The sequence below is a fragment of the Nothoprocta perdicaria genome, unplaced genomic scaffold, assembly GCF_003342845.1.
Source record: "Nothoprocta perdicaria isolate Ctin4 unplaced genomic scaffold, notPer1 scaffold_56, whole genome shotgun sequence".
Lineage (NCBI taxonomy): Eukaryota > Metazoa > Chordata > Aves > Tinamiformes > Tinamidae > Nothoprocta > Nothoprocta perdicaria.
The window spans coordinates 514,571-527,344 of record NW_020455821.1 but is presented as its reverse complement, the minus strand read 5'-3'; the positions used below and the strand labels follow the sequence as shown (position 1 = coordinate 527,344).

Here is a 12,774-nt window from a genome sequence, read left to right as displayed (position 1 = left end):
GTTGAGAAAATTGTGAGGCAAGATGCACACTCAGCATGCAATAGGTGTGCACTATTGCACATGCAAGTAAATATAAAAGACCTGACAGTTTAATTTTGAAGTTACTAATGGTAAAATAACACATGCAGGATTTGTTTTGGTGGCAGGCCTGTATGATGAATTGTATGTGGTTGTTTGATTTTTAAATCTACACAGTATCCACAAAACAAATCCTGTACTGTGATAGGCTGGTTGAGGAAGTAATATCCTACTAGAAATAAAACTGGGTTAAGCTTACTAATCCAATAGTCCTATTTCTGTTTGAGAAACAAAAATTCTTTTGAGAGAGGTGTTTGTTGTTAACATACCCTTGTAGGATCGGACTCCAAAGTGAAGACTTAAGGCTTTGTGAAAAATTTGTTTAGGTGAAGGGAGCTTGATGGCTGCTTTCAATGTACTTAGTTCTGCTTCCTGGCAAATTACGTGTTTGCATAATCTTATATTGGTCTTCTGTAAATCTTAACTAGTAGATATAGTAAATGATTTTACTTAAATTTCAGTTTTACACAATCACAGGACTAAAAAGCAAGTTAAATATAGAATATTATAGCTGTAGGGGTCAATGTTCCAAGCACTAATTTATGTGAGCAGAATAGATTTTTCTATATTTAAAATAGAGCCAAAAGAGAGAGGCTTTGGCTTGCAGTCAAACACTAATGCCACCTCAAAAATGACAGTCAGTTCTAAATAAATAGTGGTTCAAAGTGCTGGATTATATCAGTGTCAAGCTGTGAGTTTACTTTTCTGTCAAGAGCAGTTATTACAAGGACAACTGAATCAATGCCAAACCAATACTAGCCACTAGCCTAAAATGAGTGAAAAGATGTATATGGAACTTGGAAGCATTCACTGCAAAGACTTCATCCCTCATTTCTCCTTAAATATCCAGACCACACAGTAAACCTGAAAGGCTTCAGAATTTCCTGGGGACTAGGTTTCCTGTAGCATCAGGAATCTCTTTCTCCCAGACTGATTTTTTTCTTTCTTCTTCCTGCTGCTGCGGTGACTCAGCAGTGGTGCGTCCACCATGCAACCACTGAGCCCTGTGGCCACAGCTCAAGCGTGCCTGCCTCAGAGCCTGGAGCTGTCAAGCTGCTCCACTAACAACCCTCGCACCAGAGGAGCCATGTGGACTGGGCATTACTGCAGGGGCGCCCTGACAAGGCTGCCGGCTTTGTAAGACAACTCATTAAGAACCAAACCTTCACCTAGGCTGCAGCTATTTCAAGACAGAACAGTTTGGTTGTGCTTGTGCCTCTTCTCACAGAGCACACTACAATAGCATGTGCTGACCCACCCTCCCTCCACAGATTGGCTACCTATCCTGGCATCACTCACAGTAAAACTAGATTGCCTGGAGGTGAGCAGACTGCACTGAATGGCCAAAGGACAACAATCTGGTGAACCAAGAGTATTAAGATGCTTTTTCTTGTCTTAGCTCTTCAAACTTCTTTCTTTAGCTTTTCATTTATTTATTTTTTAAAACAAGAATTTAAATGGCTCCCTCTTGTGGCTTGAGAAATGCAAAACTTGCATTTCAGAACAGAAAGCAGAATTCCTCTATAAGCATTTGTGTGTGTGTATACATACATACATGCATGGTGTACATCTGCCTAGAGCAATTTAGCTATCAGTATATGGCAGTGACTGATAAGCATGCACCTATTCCTCACAAGGTACTCTTGGAAGGACCCACTCAGGAAATTACTGACTGTTGTGTATTCTTGGTGGGGGCAGGAGGGAAAGCATTATGAATAATGTTTCATATTCATCTAATTTTGTATGGCAGACTAAACTATATCTGTGTCCTGCAGATAATTCTGTCCTTAAGCTCTTCTTCGAAGTGTGAGAACAGAATATCCGGATAGCAGAGCTGCCTTGTGGTTTTATACCTTTTTTTTCCCCCTAAGTGAACAAATCCATAACCTCAAACAGGCAAAGAAGAGTAATTGTAACTCTAAAGGAAAGCTGTGAGCATAAATTACTCTGGGAGGAAGTATAAACTGTATTTTGATAATCCTTCATCTCTTTCCTTCCTGGCATCCACTAGCTCCTAAAACTCAGCTCAGACTTTTAAACTAGCTCCGACTAAACTAGCTAGACTAGTTACAATGTACACTGTAACTAAACTAGCTCAGACTTTCAAGTCATAAAGAGTGAGACTCTGTTATAAAGTAGTGGCATGCTCTAGCAACTTCGGGTATTAAGCAACAATCCTGGAAACACACTTGGGTGAGACATATGGAGGTATTGGTGACCTCATTAAGCTAATTAAATCTATACATAGGAAATCTCTAAGAAAGCTTACGAGAAAGCACATTTGAAAGGTTTTGTTCCAGGACTACTGATTGCAGTTCTGTGGTTTCTCACAAAAAAAAGTTGTCAATGAATATTTATTTGTTTTCCTTTAAGGTCTAGGCTTGCTGTAGAGGGCTAATAATGCAGAGGGCTTTATAAGATAAAGCTGCTTTCTCAACTAATCTCTTCTCTGAGAATAAAGTTCTTACTGCTTACATTGATTCAGAAGTCTGATGCTATGGACTTTGGTTCAACAAGCTGAAGGAGGGGGCTTTTAAGAAAATGTTATATAGTACATCTTGATTTTGTCATTGTCCTTCTTTGGAATGAGTCTTCTGTGTCACAATCTTATCGAATTTAACTGTAGGAGTGGCAATATGGCTATCAGCATCAAAAATTACCTTTTTAAAATCTAAGACCATTGAGAATTACACAATCACAGTAAAACTACTGCTAAAAAGCATACCCCAAGAAACCTCAGGGTAGTGTTCTCCATGCTTAATGTTCTTAAGAAGAAAATTTAAGTTCATGTTTCATTAGTGAGCTTTTTAGCATTATTTCTGCCTAAGGCTATTAGATATTTATGAAACATAATGTCCCTTAAATAAGGTTCAGACTTGGGATTTAGTAGTCCTTCCTAATGTGTGCAGGATTTTGGTATGCAAAGTTTGATATGCAAGTTGGCTTAATGTTTCCTCCTCCAGCTGAAGGAATCATTGTTTGTCACAGATTGTCCCACATCTGGCTGTACCTGTCGTACACCTACGCATGATTTCCATGAAGTTCCTGCTACTAGATACTGTTGCAGACAGGAAACAAAATCAGGAACATCACAACTTTCTAACATAGTCTGTAACCCTTAATAAGGAATGTGGCAAAAGCAACTTCCATATTATGTCATAATCTTCAGTCATTAAACACCAAAAAAGGAAGTGGTGAAATCAAGACTAATGCTGCAACTTTAATCTGACCCCTTTGTAAAGGAGGTCAATTACGACAGCCTTTCACATACTATGAAAAATTTTCAGGACTTTAGGGTTATCAAGCTTTTTTTTATTTATTTAAAGAATTGCTTTTAGCTATCTATTGTTGGCATATGTGCATAAAAGTAACCAAGGCATATTCCTGGACTTGACCTCATAAATTCTACCATATAAAATAATTACAGCTTTAATGGACTGCAGTATTTAAAAATACTAAATTTATGCCACATATGTACATGTTCTGCAGACAACTTCTGTGGCTAAATTATTACTTTGTGGTTCTAGAAAAAGAACCACTAATTTGAGTTACTGAGAAGCAGGGGGTGAGGGGGGGAATGAAGGCTTGAACATAACCAGCTTCCTACCACTTCCCTGTGKTTTTTTTTTTTTTTTTAAGGTCTCTCTTCTGTGCAAAGCACTTCAGCAATATACTAAATGAGTGGCAGTTGCATAATATAATTAAGTGAAATGCATTCTTCAGAAATGTACTTATCACAGAATCACAGACTGGTTGAGGTTGGAAGGGACCTCCAGAGATCATCTAGTCCAACTCCCCTACTCCAGCAGGGACACCCAGAGCACGGGGCACAGGGCGGCATCCAGGCGGGTTTTGAAGACCTCCAGAGGAAGAGACTCCACAACCTCCCTGGGCAGCCTGTGCCAGGGCTCTGTCACCCTCACAGGAAAGAAGTTCTTCCTCACATACAGATTCAACACTGTTCCCTTTTTTCCACTAGAAAAAAAAAAGTGTTATTTTTGCACTATTGGCTGCTGTCACATGCTAAAGCAGAAACTTTAGCATTATTCTAGCTATAGAAATTTATTGTTCCCTTTCTCAGATATAAATGCACATCTGAATTATTTACCTCAATCAAATGTAACTTCTTTCTTATGGCTAGATATTGGGAGCAAGAGATTAAGTTGTATTGCAGGAATATGCACCTATAAAGTAGAGAACCAGCACTTCAAAAATACGCAGGCAGTCCTGAGCTACACACCACTGGAGTAGTGGGAAAATGGCCTTCCCACTGGCTGTTCTCCCAGCTGGACAGTCTGGCATCAGGTGGATCTTAAGGTAAACCAGCATCCAATGGTTAACGCACTCGTTGCCCTCCCTTCTCACACAGCCCTCACCTCACCATTCAGAAAAGCTTTGACGCTTGCTTCAGCCTGACATTAGGACAACCTAAAAAGGTACCGTTATCTGTCTGTCCTCCTCCCTCGCCTAAGGGCTCCTGCTCCGCCAGGCCGCGCCGGAGCACACTGCCTCGGCGTCTGACGCGCGGAGGCCTCAAGCGCGTTTTGCGCTTCTAAAACGCCTCGTCTCTCGCCTCACCGCAAGGGAAGTTTAACCAGGAGGACGGTTTAACGGCCGCGCGCGGCGGGCGGGGCGAGGCGCGCGGCGGGCGGGGCGAGGCGCGCGGCGGGCGGGGCGAGGCGCGCGCGCACAACGGCCGCCCTGCCCTCGCTGCGCGCTGACGTAGCGGGCGCGACGCCGGGAGCGCGCGCGCGGGAGGGCGGGCTGCGGCCCGCGGCAACATGACAGGTGGCGGGAAGCGGCGGCCCCGCGGCGGGGACGCGGGCGCGGAGCAGGTGGCCGTTGGCGCGCGCGCGGCGGGGGGGAGGTGCGGCGGAGGGGCCGCGCCCAACGGCCGCCAGCAGCCGTTGGCGGCCCCGGAGCGGCGGGGCGGCCCGGGGCTGAGGGGCCGTGGATCCCCGCTCCCTGTTTGCGGTGCCGTTTGSACCCTGCCGTTGGCCTGCCCTGGCAAGAGGCGGGCCGCTTGTTCTGCTAAAAGTGTGTGTGTCCCGGAAGAATGTTTGTGCTTTTCGTTATTTATTTATTTTTTTTAATTGAGCCTATTTTTGTGATGCTTAAGCATGAAATGCATGGCTGGGTGGATGACTTCCCACTCTGCTTCAGATAACACCTCAGTTTAAGCTCCTTACAAAGTGTTTTGCTGCTTAAAAAAAAAGTCCACAGGGAAACAGTTGCTCCAGAGAGAAGTTGGGAGGGTTCATTTAATCAGACATGACAAAATATTGCCTCTACTCATTGATGAGCCTTTGAAGAGGCTGCAAAAACRTGAGCATGCCAGCTGCTGTGTGATTGGAAATGGTCACCCTAAAGYAACCCAGAGCTTAGGTTAAGCTTTGGGCTTGCTTAGTCCTTTGCTTGATCAGCGGGCAAGCGTTTCCACGAGTGTTTCTGGGGTCGTGAACAGAGCGGTGCCGTGCTGCTTCCCGCACCGTAGAAACTTGCCCAGATAATGCCCCGGTAAARGGCTTTGCCCATACTGTAGGCAAAGATGCTGTGATCTGCATAGATGCCACTTTAAAGAAGGCGTTGTTGTTAAACAAATGTTAACTGTTCTCATCTGCAGTGTGAAAAAAATGGCGATGTCAAAAAGAGAAGGTCAAACCAGGCAGATATCCCTGATCACCTTCGCCAGGAAGCAGAAGCCTGTTACCAGCTGAGGCTGCCTGAAGACTTCTACCAGTTTTGGAAGTTCTGTGAGGAGCTGGATTCCGAGAATCCAAGTGGTGGGTTTTGGGGTTTTGTGTGTGCCTTGGTGGGGGCAAGGGCACAGGGGGAAGAGGGCTTTAACCATCGCTCTCAAGAACAGCGTAAAGTTAGGCAAACAGGAAGTTAAAATTCATTCTAATRCTGCTTCAGTTTTCAGCTGAGATGCAGGATAACTTCCATGAACATAAACAAGAATTGCAGAGAGAGATTCCTGCAGGTGTTAATCAAGTTTTCTGAAATAGCCTTTTTTTTTTTAAATCATGTAATGTAGAGGGATTAAATATTCTTGAATATACTTGCAAGAAGCACGTTTTTAAAAATAGTCAGAATAGAACTCAAGTTCAGCTATATCAACCCAAGCTTCAACTTTTCAGAAAACTTACTTGGTCAATGTGTTGTATAAGATATCCCTGAAGCACGAAGTTATTGTTTCAAAGGAGAGTAGTATGTATAAAAAAACAGTTTATTTTCATATGAAAAGTTTAACAACTCTTGCATGAAACTTACCTGAATAAAAGACTTTACTTTTCTGGCAAACAACATGTTTGACTTCTTAGATCTATGGAGGCTTCTGATGCCCAGCTGGTTCATGTATAGAAGTTAGGGTCTTCTGCAGTAAGAACTTAATGGTTTAGATATGCACTTGCCAAAAGTGAAATACTTCATGCTTTGCTTCACAGATGCACTTGTGTCAAGTGTTGGACTTAAACTGGTTGGACCATATGATATTCTTGCTGGAAAACACAAAAAAGTCAAACCAACAGATGTGGATTTCAATCTTCACTGGAGATTTTTCTATGATCCCCCAGAATTCCAGACTATAATTGTTGAGGATGGCAAAACCCAATATCACATGGGATATTTCAGGTATTTTAATTAAAACAGGCTCTTGCCCTAATGTAATTGTATGCATTTTTCCTCCTCTGTATTTCTGGTAAGTCAGGATTTGAGCTGTGCACTGTCATCTAGTGAGAATTTTTCCCTTCTGTAATGAGATATATTAATATATGTCAGTTGATGTCTTTACCACAGTCACAGCATTCAGTATACTGTAATTGAATGGATTTTTAGATACTTGTTAGCCTCCTCCTGCTTTAAGCATCTTAACTTACTCATCTTTAACTTTGAGAGGGGAGAAATGAGCCCAGCCTAACTATCTGTACATTACCTTTCCACAAACAGGGATGTGCCAGATGAACTTCCAGTATGGATTGGTGCAAATGAAGCTAGGAAGAACTGTGTGATTTCACAAGTTGGTGATAATGCATTTGCTGCAGTCAAGTAAGGTTCATGTTTACTTAGTTGTAAAAAGTAGCATAGAAGAGAGATGTATAGATTGGTAGATGTGATGTGAGATAATGCAACCATTGTAGGAATATTGTAGTCTTTCCTTTGTTGAGAAAGGCTTAGCTTGTTTTCTAATACTGCAAGCAAGCTTTAAAGTACTCCTTTATGTTCAAGAAGCCCAAAAAAGCTTTTACATAGTGAAATAAACAAGTGTTAATTATGTACATAATTCTGTACAAGAGTCTCTTGGTATAAAATTCCGACCTGGTGTTTTGAAATAGTTCCTTTAATTTCATAGCATGAAACATAAAGGTGTCAACAGAAACACATGGAAAAGATAAACATGGTACTTCTTATTGGTGTGACTAGGGAAAAGGCATCTCAAACAGTGGGGAAATGGTGCAATCAAACATCTTGTTAAATGAGTAGCATCTAGCTCTTGTTCTTGCCTATGTATAAATGCAGTTAGCTAATATGTGTAAAAAATAATGAAGTACCATTGTTGACCTGGAAAGATGATGCTTACACAGATATGTAAGTCAGAATGATCCATGAAGCCCTGTGTRCACCTGTGTAATAAATATACACAGCAGAATTGAGATTCTCTCACTTCATGATCTGTCAGTTAAAAACTGAAATCCTTCTAAGGATGCATGTGTGTTAGTAAGTGGAGAGCAGGCTGRGCATTCCTGCAAAGCCCCTTGTCTAGAGCAGAATAGCCAACAGTGTGGCTTTGGAAAGCACTGTGATGAACCAGCTGCCGGTGCATAATGTGTGGAGTAGCTGACAAACGGTGAATAAGGCTCTGAAGCAGCAAACTTCAGTTCTTAAGACAGAAGCATGTTCAGCCTTGAGTTCATGAGAAACTTCAGCACCTGCAGGTTGCATAAGCTATGTGGTAATGCAAACACAGATAGGAAATGCTCATATACTGTCCTTGTCAACTTGTGGTTGTCCAGGATCAAGCTGGTGTCTGTCCTTGACAGCTTGGTGCTGGGAGGGTGGGGAGGGACTTGAACAGTTAAGCAGTCTGTGTGTATAAATAAAGCTGTGTTGGAACCTTCGTGGGAACATTTGCGAGTTTAGTGATTAGAAGGCTTTATGATTTGTTTTGTTTTATAGTAAGCTCTTTTAAGAGATGTTTCTGCTGTGTACAGGTTATTTTTGTCCAAAAAACTTATGGAAGTGACCGATAAAAAGAAAAATGCTATTTTGAAAGATATAGATGAAAAGCTAACAAGAAGAGCAAAAGAACTGGGTTATTCTCTTGAACAGAAAACCGTGAAGATGAAACAGAGAGATAAGAAGGTATGACTCTTGATCCACTTAGAAGTCCTATCTTTTTCATTGACTTACTTTGTTGTTGTTTTTCCCTTCCATTTTGCAAAGAGGTCTGCATTTAAGAATGTCCAGGAGCTACTCATCTGCTAGATAGAACTTCAAGAAAGAAAATATATAAATATGTTTATTCCAGATAAAGGGACTAAATCAAAACTTTTACTCTTGCAAACCATAGCTTGGCAAGTAAGGCATTAAACTAAAAAAGCAGGGCAAATAGTCTAAAATATGAGTTGTTGTGTGTCATATATTACTATACTACAGTGCTGTTTTCTTGGTTTAGGTAGTGACCAAGACATTTCATGGAGCAGGCCTAGTTGTTCCTGTAGACAAAAATGATGTTGGATACAGAGAACTTCCTGAAACAAATGGTAAAGATCTTATGTTCTACATTCTACATGCAGTCACGTGTGTACTCTAGTACGGGGGGGAACCCTGCACTAATTTTTTTTTCCACTAGAAAAATATCAACAGTGCAAGTGAAGAGCAAGAATCTCAATCATCACATTTGAGCTGTAGGTATTTTATTTAAATAAGCTGGTTGAGAATGAGCAGAGAACACTAAATCTGAAATACTACTACTTAAAGTATTATTAACCTTAACCTGAAGTGGTTAAGACTACCCTTTATTCTGTTTTGGCAGAAGAGGGAGTATTTCTGCAGCAATGTGATAGATCCAAAGAACTGAACCACCTTCAGGGATTTGTGGGTATATTTATTATTTTCTCTCTTCCTAGTTTTGTTCTAACCTCAGTTAGCTCATTGTTGCAGTTTTCCCCACAAATGCTTGTTCCCATTCAGGGAACTGAGATAGGTAGTTGGGCTAGGAATGAGCAGCAAAGGGAGATGGCATTTCATCAATTACACGGGCTGTGTCTTCTTGATCTTCACGTAAGTGTGTCACATGCAGTATATCTTTGTTTTAAAGTACAATTTTAATGCAATATTAAATTTCTGTTACCTCAAATATTTCTGCTTTTGTTGTTGCAGCCAATCTTAAAAAAATTTGTAAGGCCATTGTTGATGCTCCTACTGATGATCAAAGGCTGAAAGCTTTTGCACCCATTCAAGAAATGCTCACTTTTGTCCAGTTTGCTAATGATGAGTGTGATTATGGAATGGGATTTGAGCTGGGCATTGACCTGTTTTGCTATGGATCACATGTGAGTACTACAACACTCATACTTCATGAAACGTGTTATTTTTTTGCTTAGATTAGGAACTGTTCTGTATATTGAAACTATTCCCAGCTCATGCAACTGTCATCACTAAGAATTCTCCTGTGATGCAAGACAGCAGGAGTATTTGTGAAAAATGTTAATGACAGTTGTGTTCATGACACCATTCCATGTTTAAATTTGGTGCAGTCCTGAAGCATTTAAGTAGCTTTTGATTTGGTGCACAGAAGACGGTGAGTTGTTAGTAACCTGCTAAAGGTGCAGAGTGTTTAGTCTAGATACAAGCAGTAGCTGTAGCCTCCTTTCCCTTATCCTATTACTTGTAATGGCAAGAGCACTCATGTATGTAACTACATCAAGCTGACCTATCCCCGAATCAATCTTCAAGGGACCAGCAAAAATACTGGGACTACAGTTTTTCCAGCTCTAGATCCTTTCAGCTGCTTTCCAGTTCTGACTAGATCCTAGCTATCCCACTGCTTACAGAGACAGAATGAATGTTGTCCTTCTAGCTATAGCCTAAGAAAAAGGCCTTAACTTCTTAATCCTCCTCATAAGACAAAGGAAGTGGGCAAACATGCACAATACACAGAACATGCTAAAAATGTTCTGACTTAAGTATATTTAATGATTTTTGTATACTTTAAATGGAAGTACCACTGTGGAATATGATGGAACTCCAGAATTCAGGCAACTGCTTGGCTTAGCCATGGCATCTTTYGTATAGCTGAAGTAGAAATAGTTTCCATCTCTTTCTACCCCAGTCCAGAAATATACCATACTACTAAACATGCTTGTCAGGGTTGATACCCTTCTTAGAAGCAGGGGGAAAAACACAGAGCTTCTAACTTGAAACAGGAGAAGGGGCTGTGTGTGTCTCCTTTCAGCATCCTGTGTGGACAGGCCAGGCCAGGCTCTTGCACAGCAGAGCACAGAACTAGTGAACTGGTCCAAACAGAACTAGTGAACTGGTCCAAGCTGTTTAGCCTGGCTGCTCTGGTAAACGCCACAAGCTACACCTAGCAGTACAGGCCCTGGTGTGCAGGCAGCTATTACCTCCCTGCAAACTGAGCAGCAGCTTACAAAAGGCAGTCTTGTCTTACCGGGCCCCCACAMGTGTAGTACAAGCCTCTACAGTGCTTTTGAAGTGGGGTAAAGGAATTTAAATCCAGTAAAGCTTAAGGATTATGCCACTTTCCAACCCCGTAAAAGAGGCCACTGAATAAGACAACATTTTTCTTCTTTGCTTATTTTCAGTATTTTCACAAGACTGTAGGTCAGCTCCTGCCTCTTGCTTACAACCTGCTGAAGAGGAACCTCTTTGCTGAGATTATCCAGTCRCACCTGGCGAACCGGAGAGAAGAAAATGTGGACCAGCTCACACTGTGAGCCAGAGAACAAGTCTATGGGGTAGCCCAAACACATTAATGTGGGTGTTCTGAATTGTTCAAGTGGGGTTTTCTTTGTATTGTTTTTGTGTTTTTATATGGAAATGCATCCTGTGTGGTGAGTAAAGCTTTTCTAAATAACGAGACTCCTCCATGCTTGCTTTGACTCCTGTCTACAGCTGCAGCAGGGCAGCAGTGGCCTGCAGGTGAGAGGCAGCCAGCACACGTGTGTGGCTGGTGCAGAGGCTTTGCCTCCTTCCATTAGTTCAGGGACAGTTTGTCTCTCCTTAACCACCCTGCGCGGCCCCTGAAATAATTAAAACCTCAGTAAGACTAACAGCAAGAAAAGCACAAAGCTTACCACCGTAGTTTGCAGTGTAGCTTTGGCATCACTGAAGAAAAGCAGTTTTAACACCTACACTAAGCAACCACTTTCTATACATCTATATACTACTCTATATATACTATATACACCTATATAATATACCTAACCTGTGACCTGAAGCTTTAACTGCCCCATTGCTCTTTTGCCTCTTTATTTCAGTACTGACTTGTTAAACTACTGTTTGAAGTAATAGCCTAAGCAGCAATGGAAAACAACACCTTTTTCATATTGAACAAGCCACGGTGATGACTTGACACGTCAGGCCTAACGATTATGAGCTTTGTTAGAAGCATCATAGGACCCTGGAACCATCATCTCTCTTTAACRGGGGCCTGACTCTTACCACAGGCTCATACTTCCACCTCTCCCTTCCACAAGGTATTCCACATCTCAGTATCAACTTCAGCTTTACGCTACACGAGTTGCATCGATTGGAACATCTTTTCCCCTACAGTTATAAGTATTCCCTTTATTCAAGTATAAACAAAGCCTCCACAGCTTCATTCTCAGCCCAGAATTCTGCACTCTTGCACATACAGGACAGAAACATCTCTGAGAATTCAGAGGATCTCTTTCTTCTCCCTTTTATTTTTAAGCTTCCAACCAGACTTTCACATGACTTCTGAATCAGAGAGTATTAACAGAAATGTATTCACTTTCTATAGTATCAAGTATGAACTCAAATCTGCAAAAACCAAGAGCTGAGTCTGTGCTTTCTAACCTTCTTGAGGAACCTCTAAGTGAACCASTACCTGAAAAGAATGCTGATGCAAATGCATCATTAGCATACATGATCAACAGCTGTCTAACTTACTCCCACAATGATTTTTTTTCCAAGTGGCAAACATGCTAAAAGTACATGTGCTGTCTAAAATGGGGAATTTACTGAAATGCCTCATTTTTAATGTAACTGCAAAGCTTTACAATACTCTACAATAAAAGTTCACTAATTTTTAAGATGGTCAGAAAAAAAAAAGTACTGATCTGTTGACTAAATAGATCCTGCATTTCCCCTAAACGGCAATCTTTTCTTAAAAAAAAAAAAAGTCTCTCTATATAAAATTCCTAGGTGTTTCTCTTTCAGAGAAATAAATACAGAAGCCAACACAACTCTTTTTTGAGGAAACATGGGATTAAAATCAGAACAATAAATGATCATACAGAAACTTTTAATGTTTATGATTAAACCATTACAGTAATGAGAATTTTTACTGTAATGATAGGCAGCTCTACCACACTATCATAAATAAAAACATTAAGATCAATATTAAATACAGCTCTAGGCAACATCACAGAGTAACAAATTATGCATTCTTCATGAACCAGTAACTGAACAGTTTTAAAAAATGCTGAC

At 41.1% G+C, this 12,774-nt stretch overlaps 1 protein-coding gene across 1 annotated transcript; it reads left to right on the top strand.

Annotated features, from left to right (window-relative positions):
• The first annotated feature begins 1,066 nt into the window (after positions 1 to 1,066).
• LOC112955343 (histone PARylation factor 1) lies at positions 1,067 to 11,127 on the top strand. The gene is made up of 9 exons (XM_026048620.1): positions 1,067 to 1,215; positions 4,448 to 4,514; positions 5,702 to 5,861; positions 6,525 to 6,711; positions 7,027 to 7,125; positions 8,289 to 8,439; positions 8,753 to 8,840; positions 9,460 to 9,632; positions 10,905 to 11,127. The coding sequence occupies exons 1-9, from the start codon at positions 1,067 to 1,069 to the stop codon at positions 11,034 to 11,036; spliced, it is 1,206 nt and encodes a 401-aa protein (XP_025904405.1). The 3' UTR covers positions 11,037 to 11,127.
• The last annotated feature ends 1,647 nt before the right edge of the window (positions 11,128 to 12,774 follow it).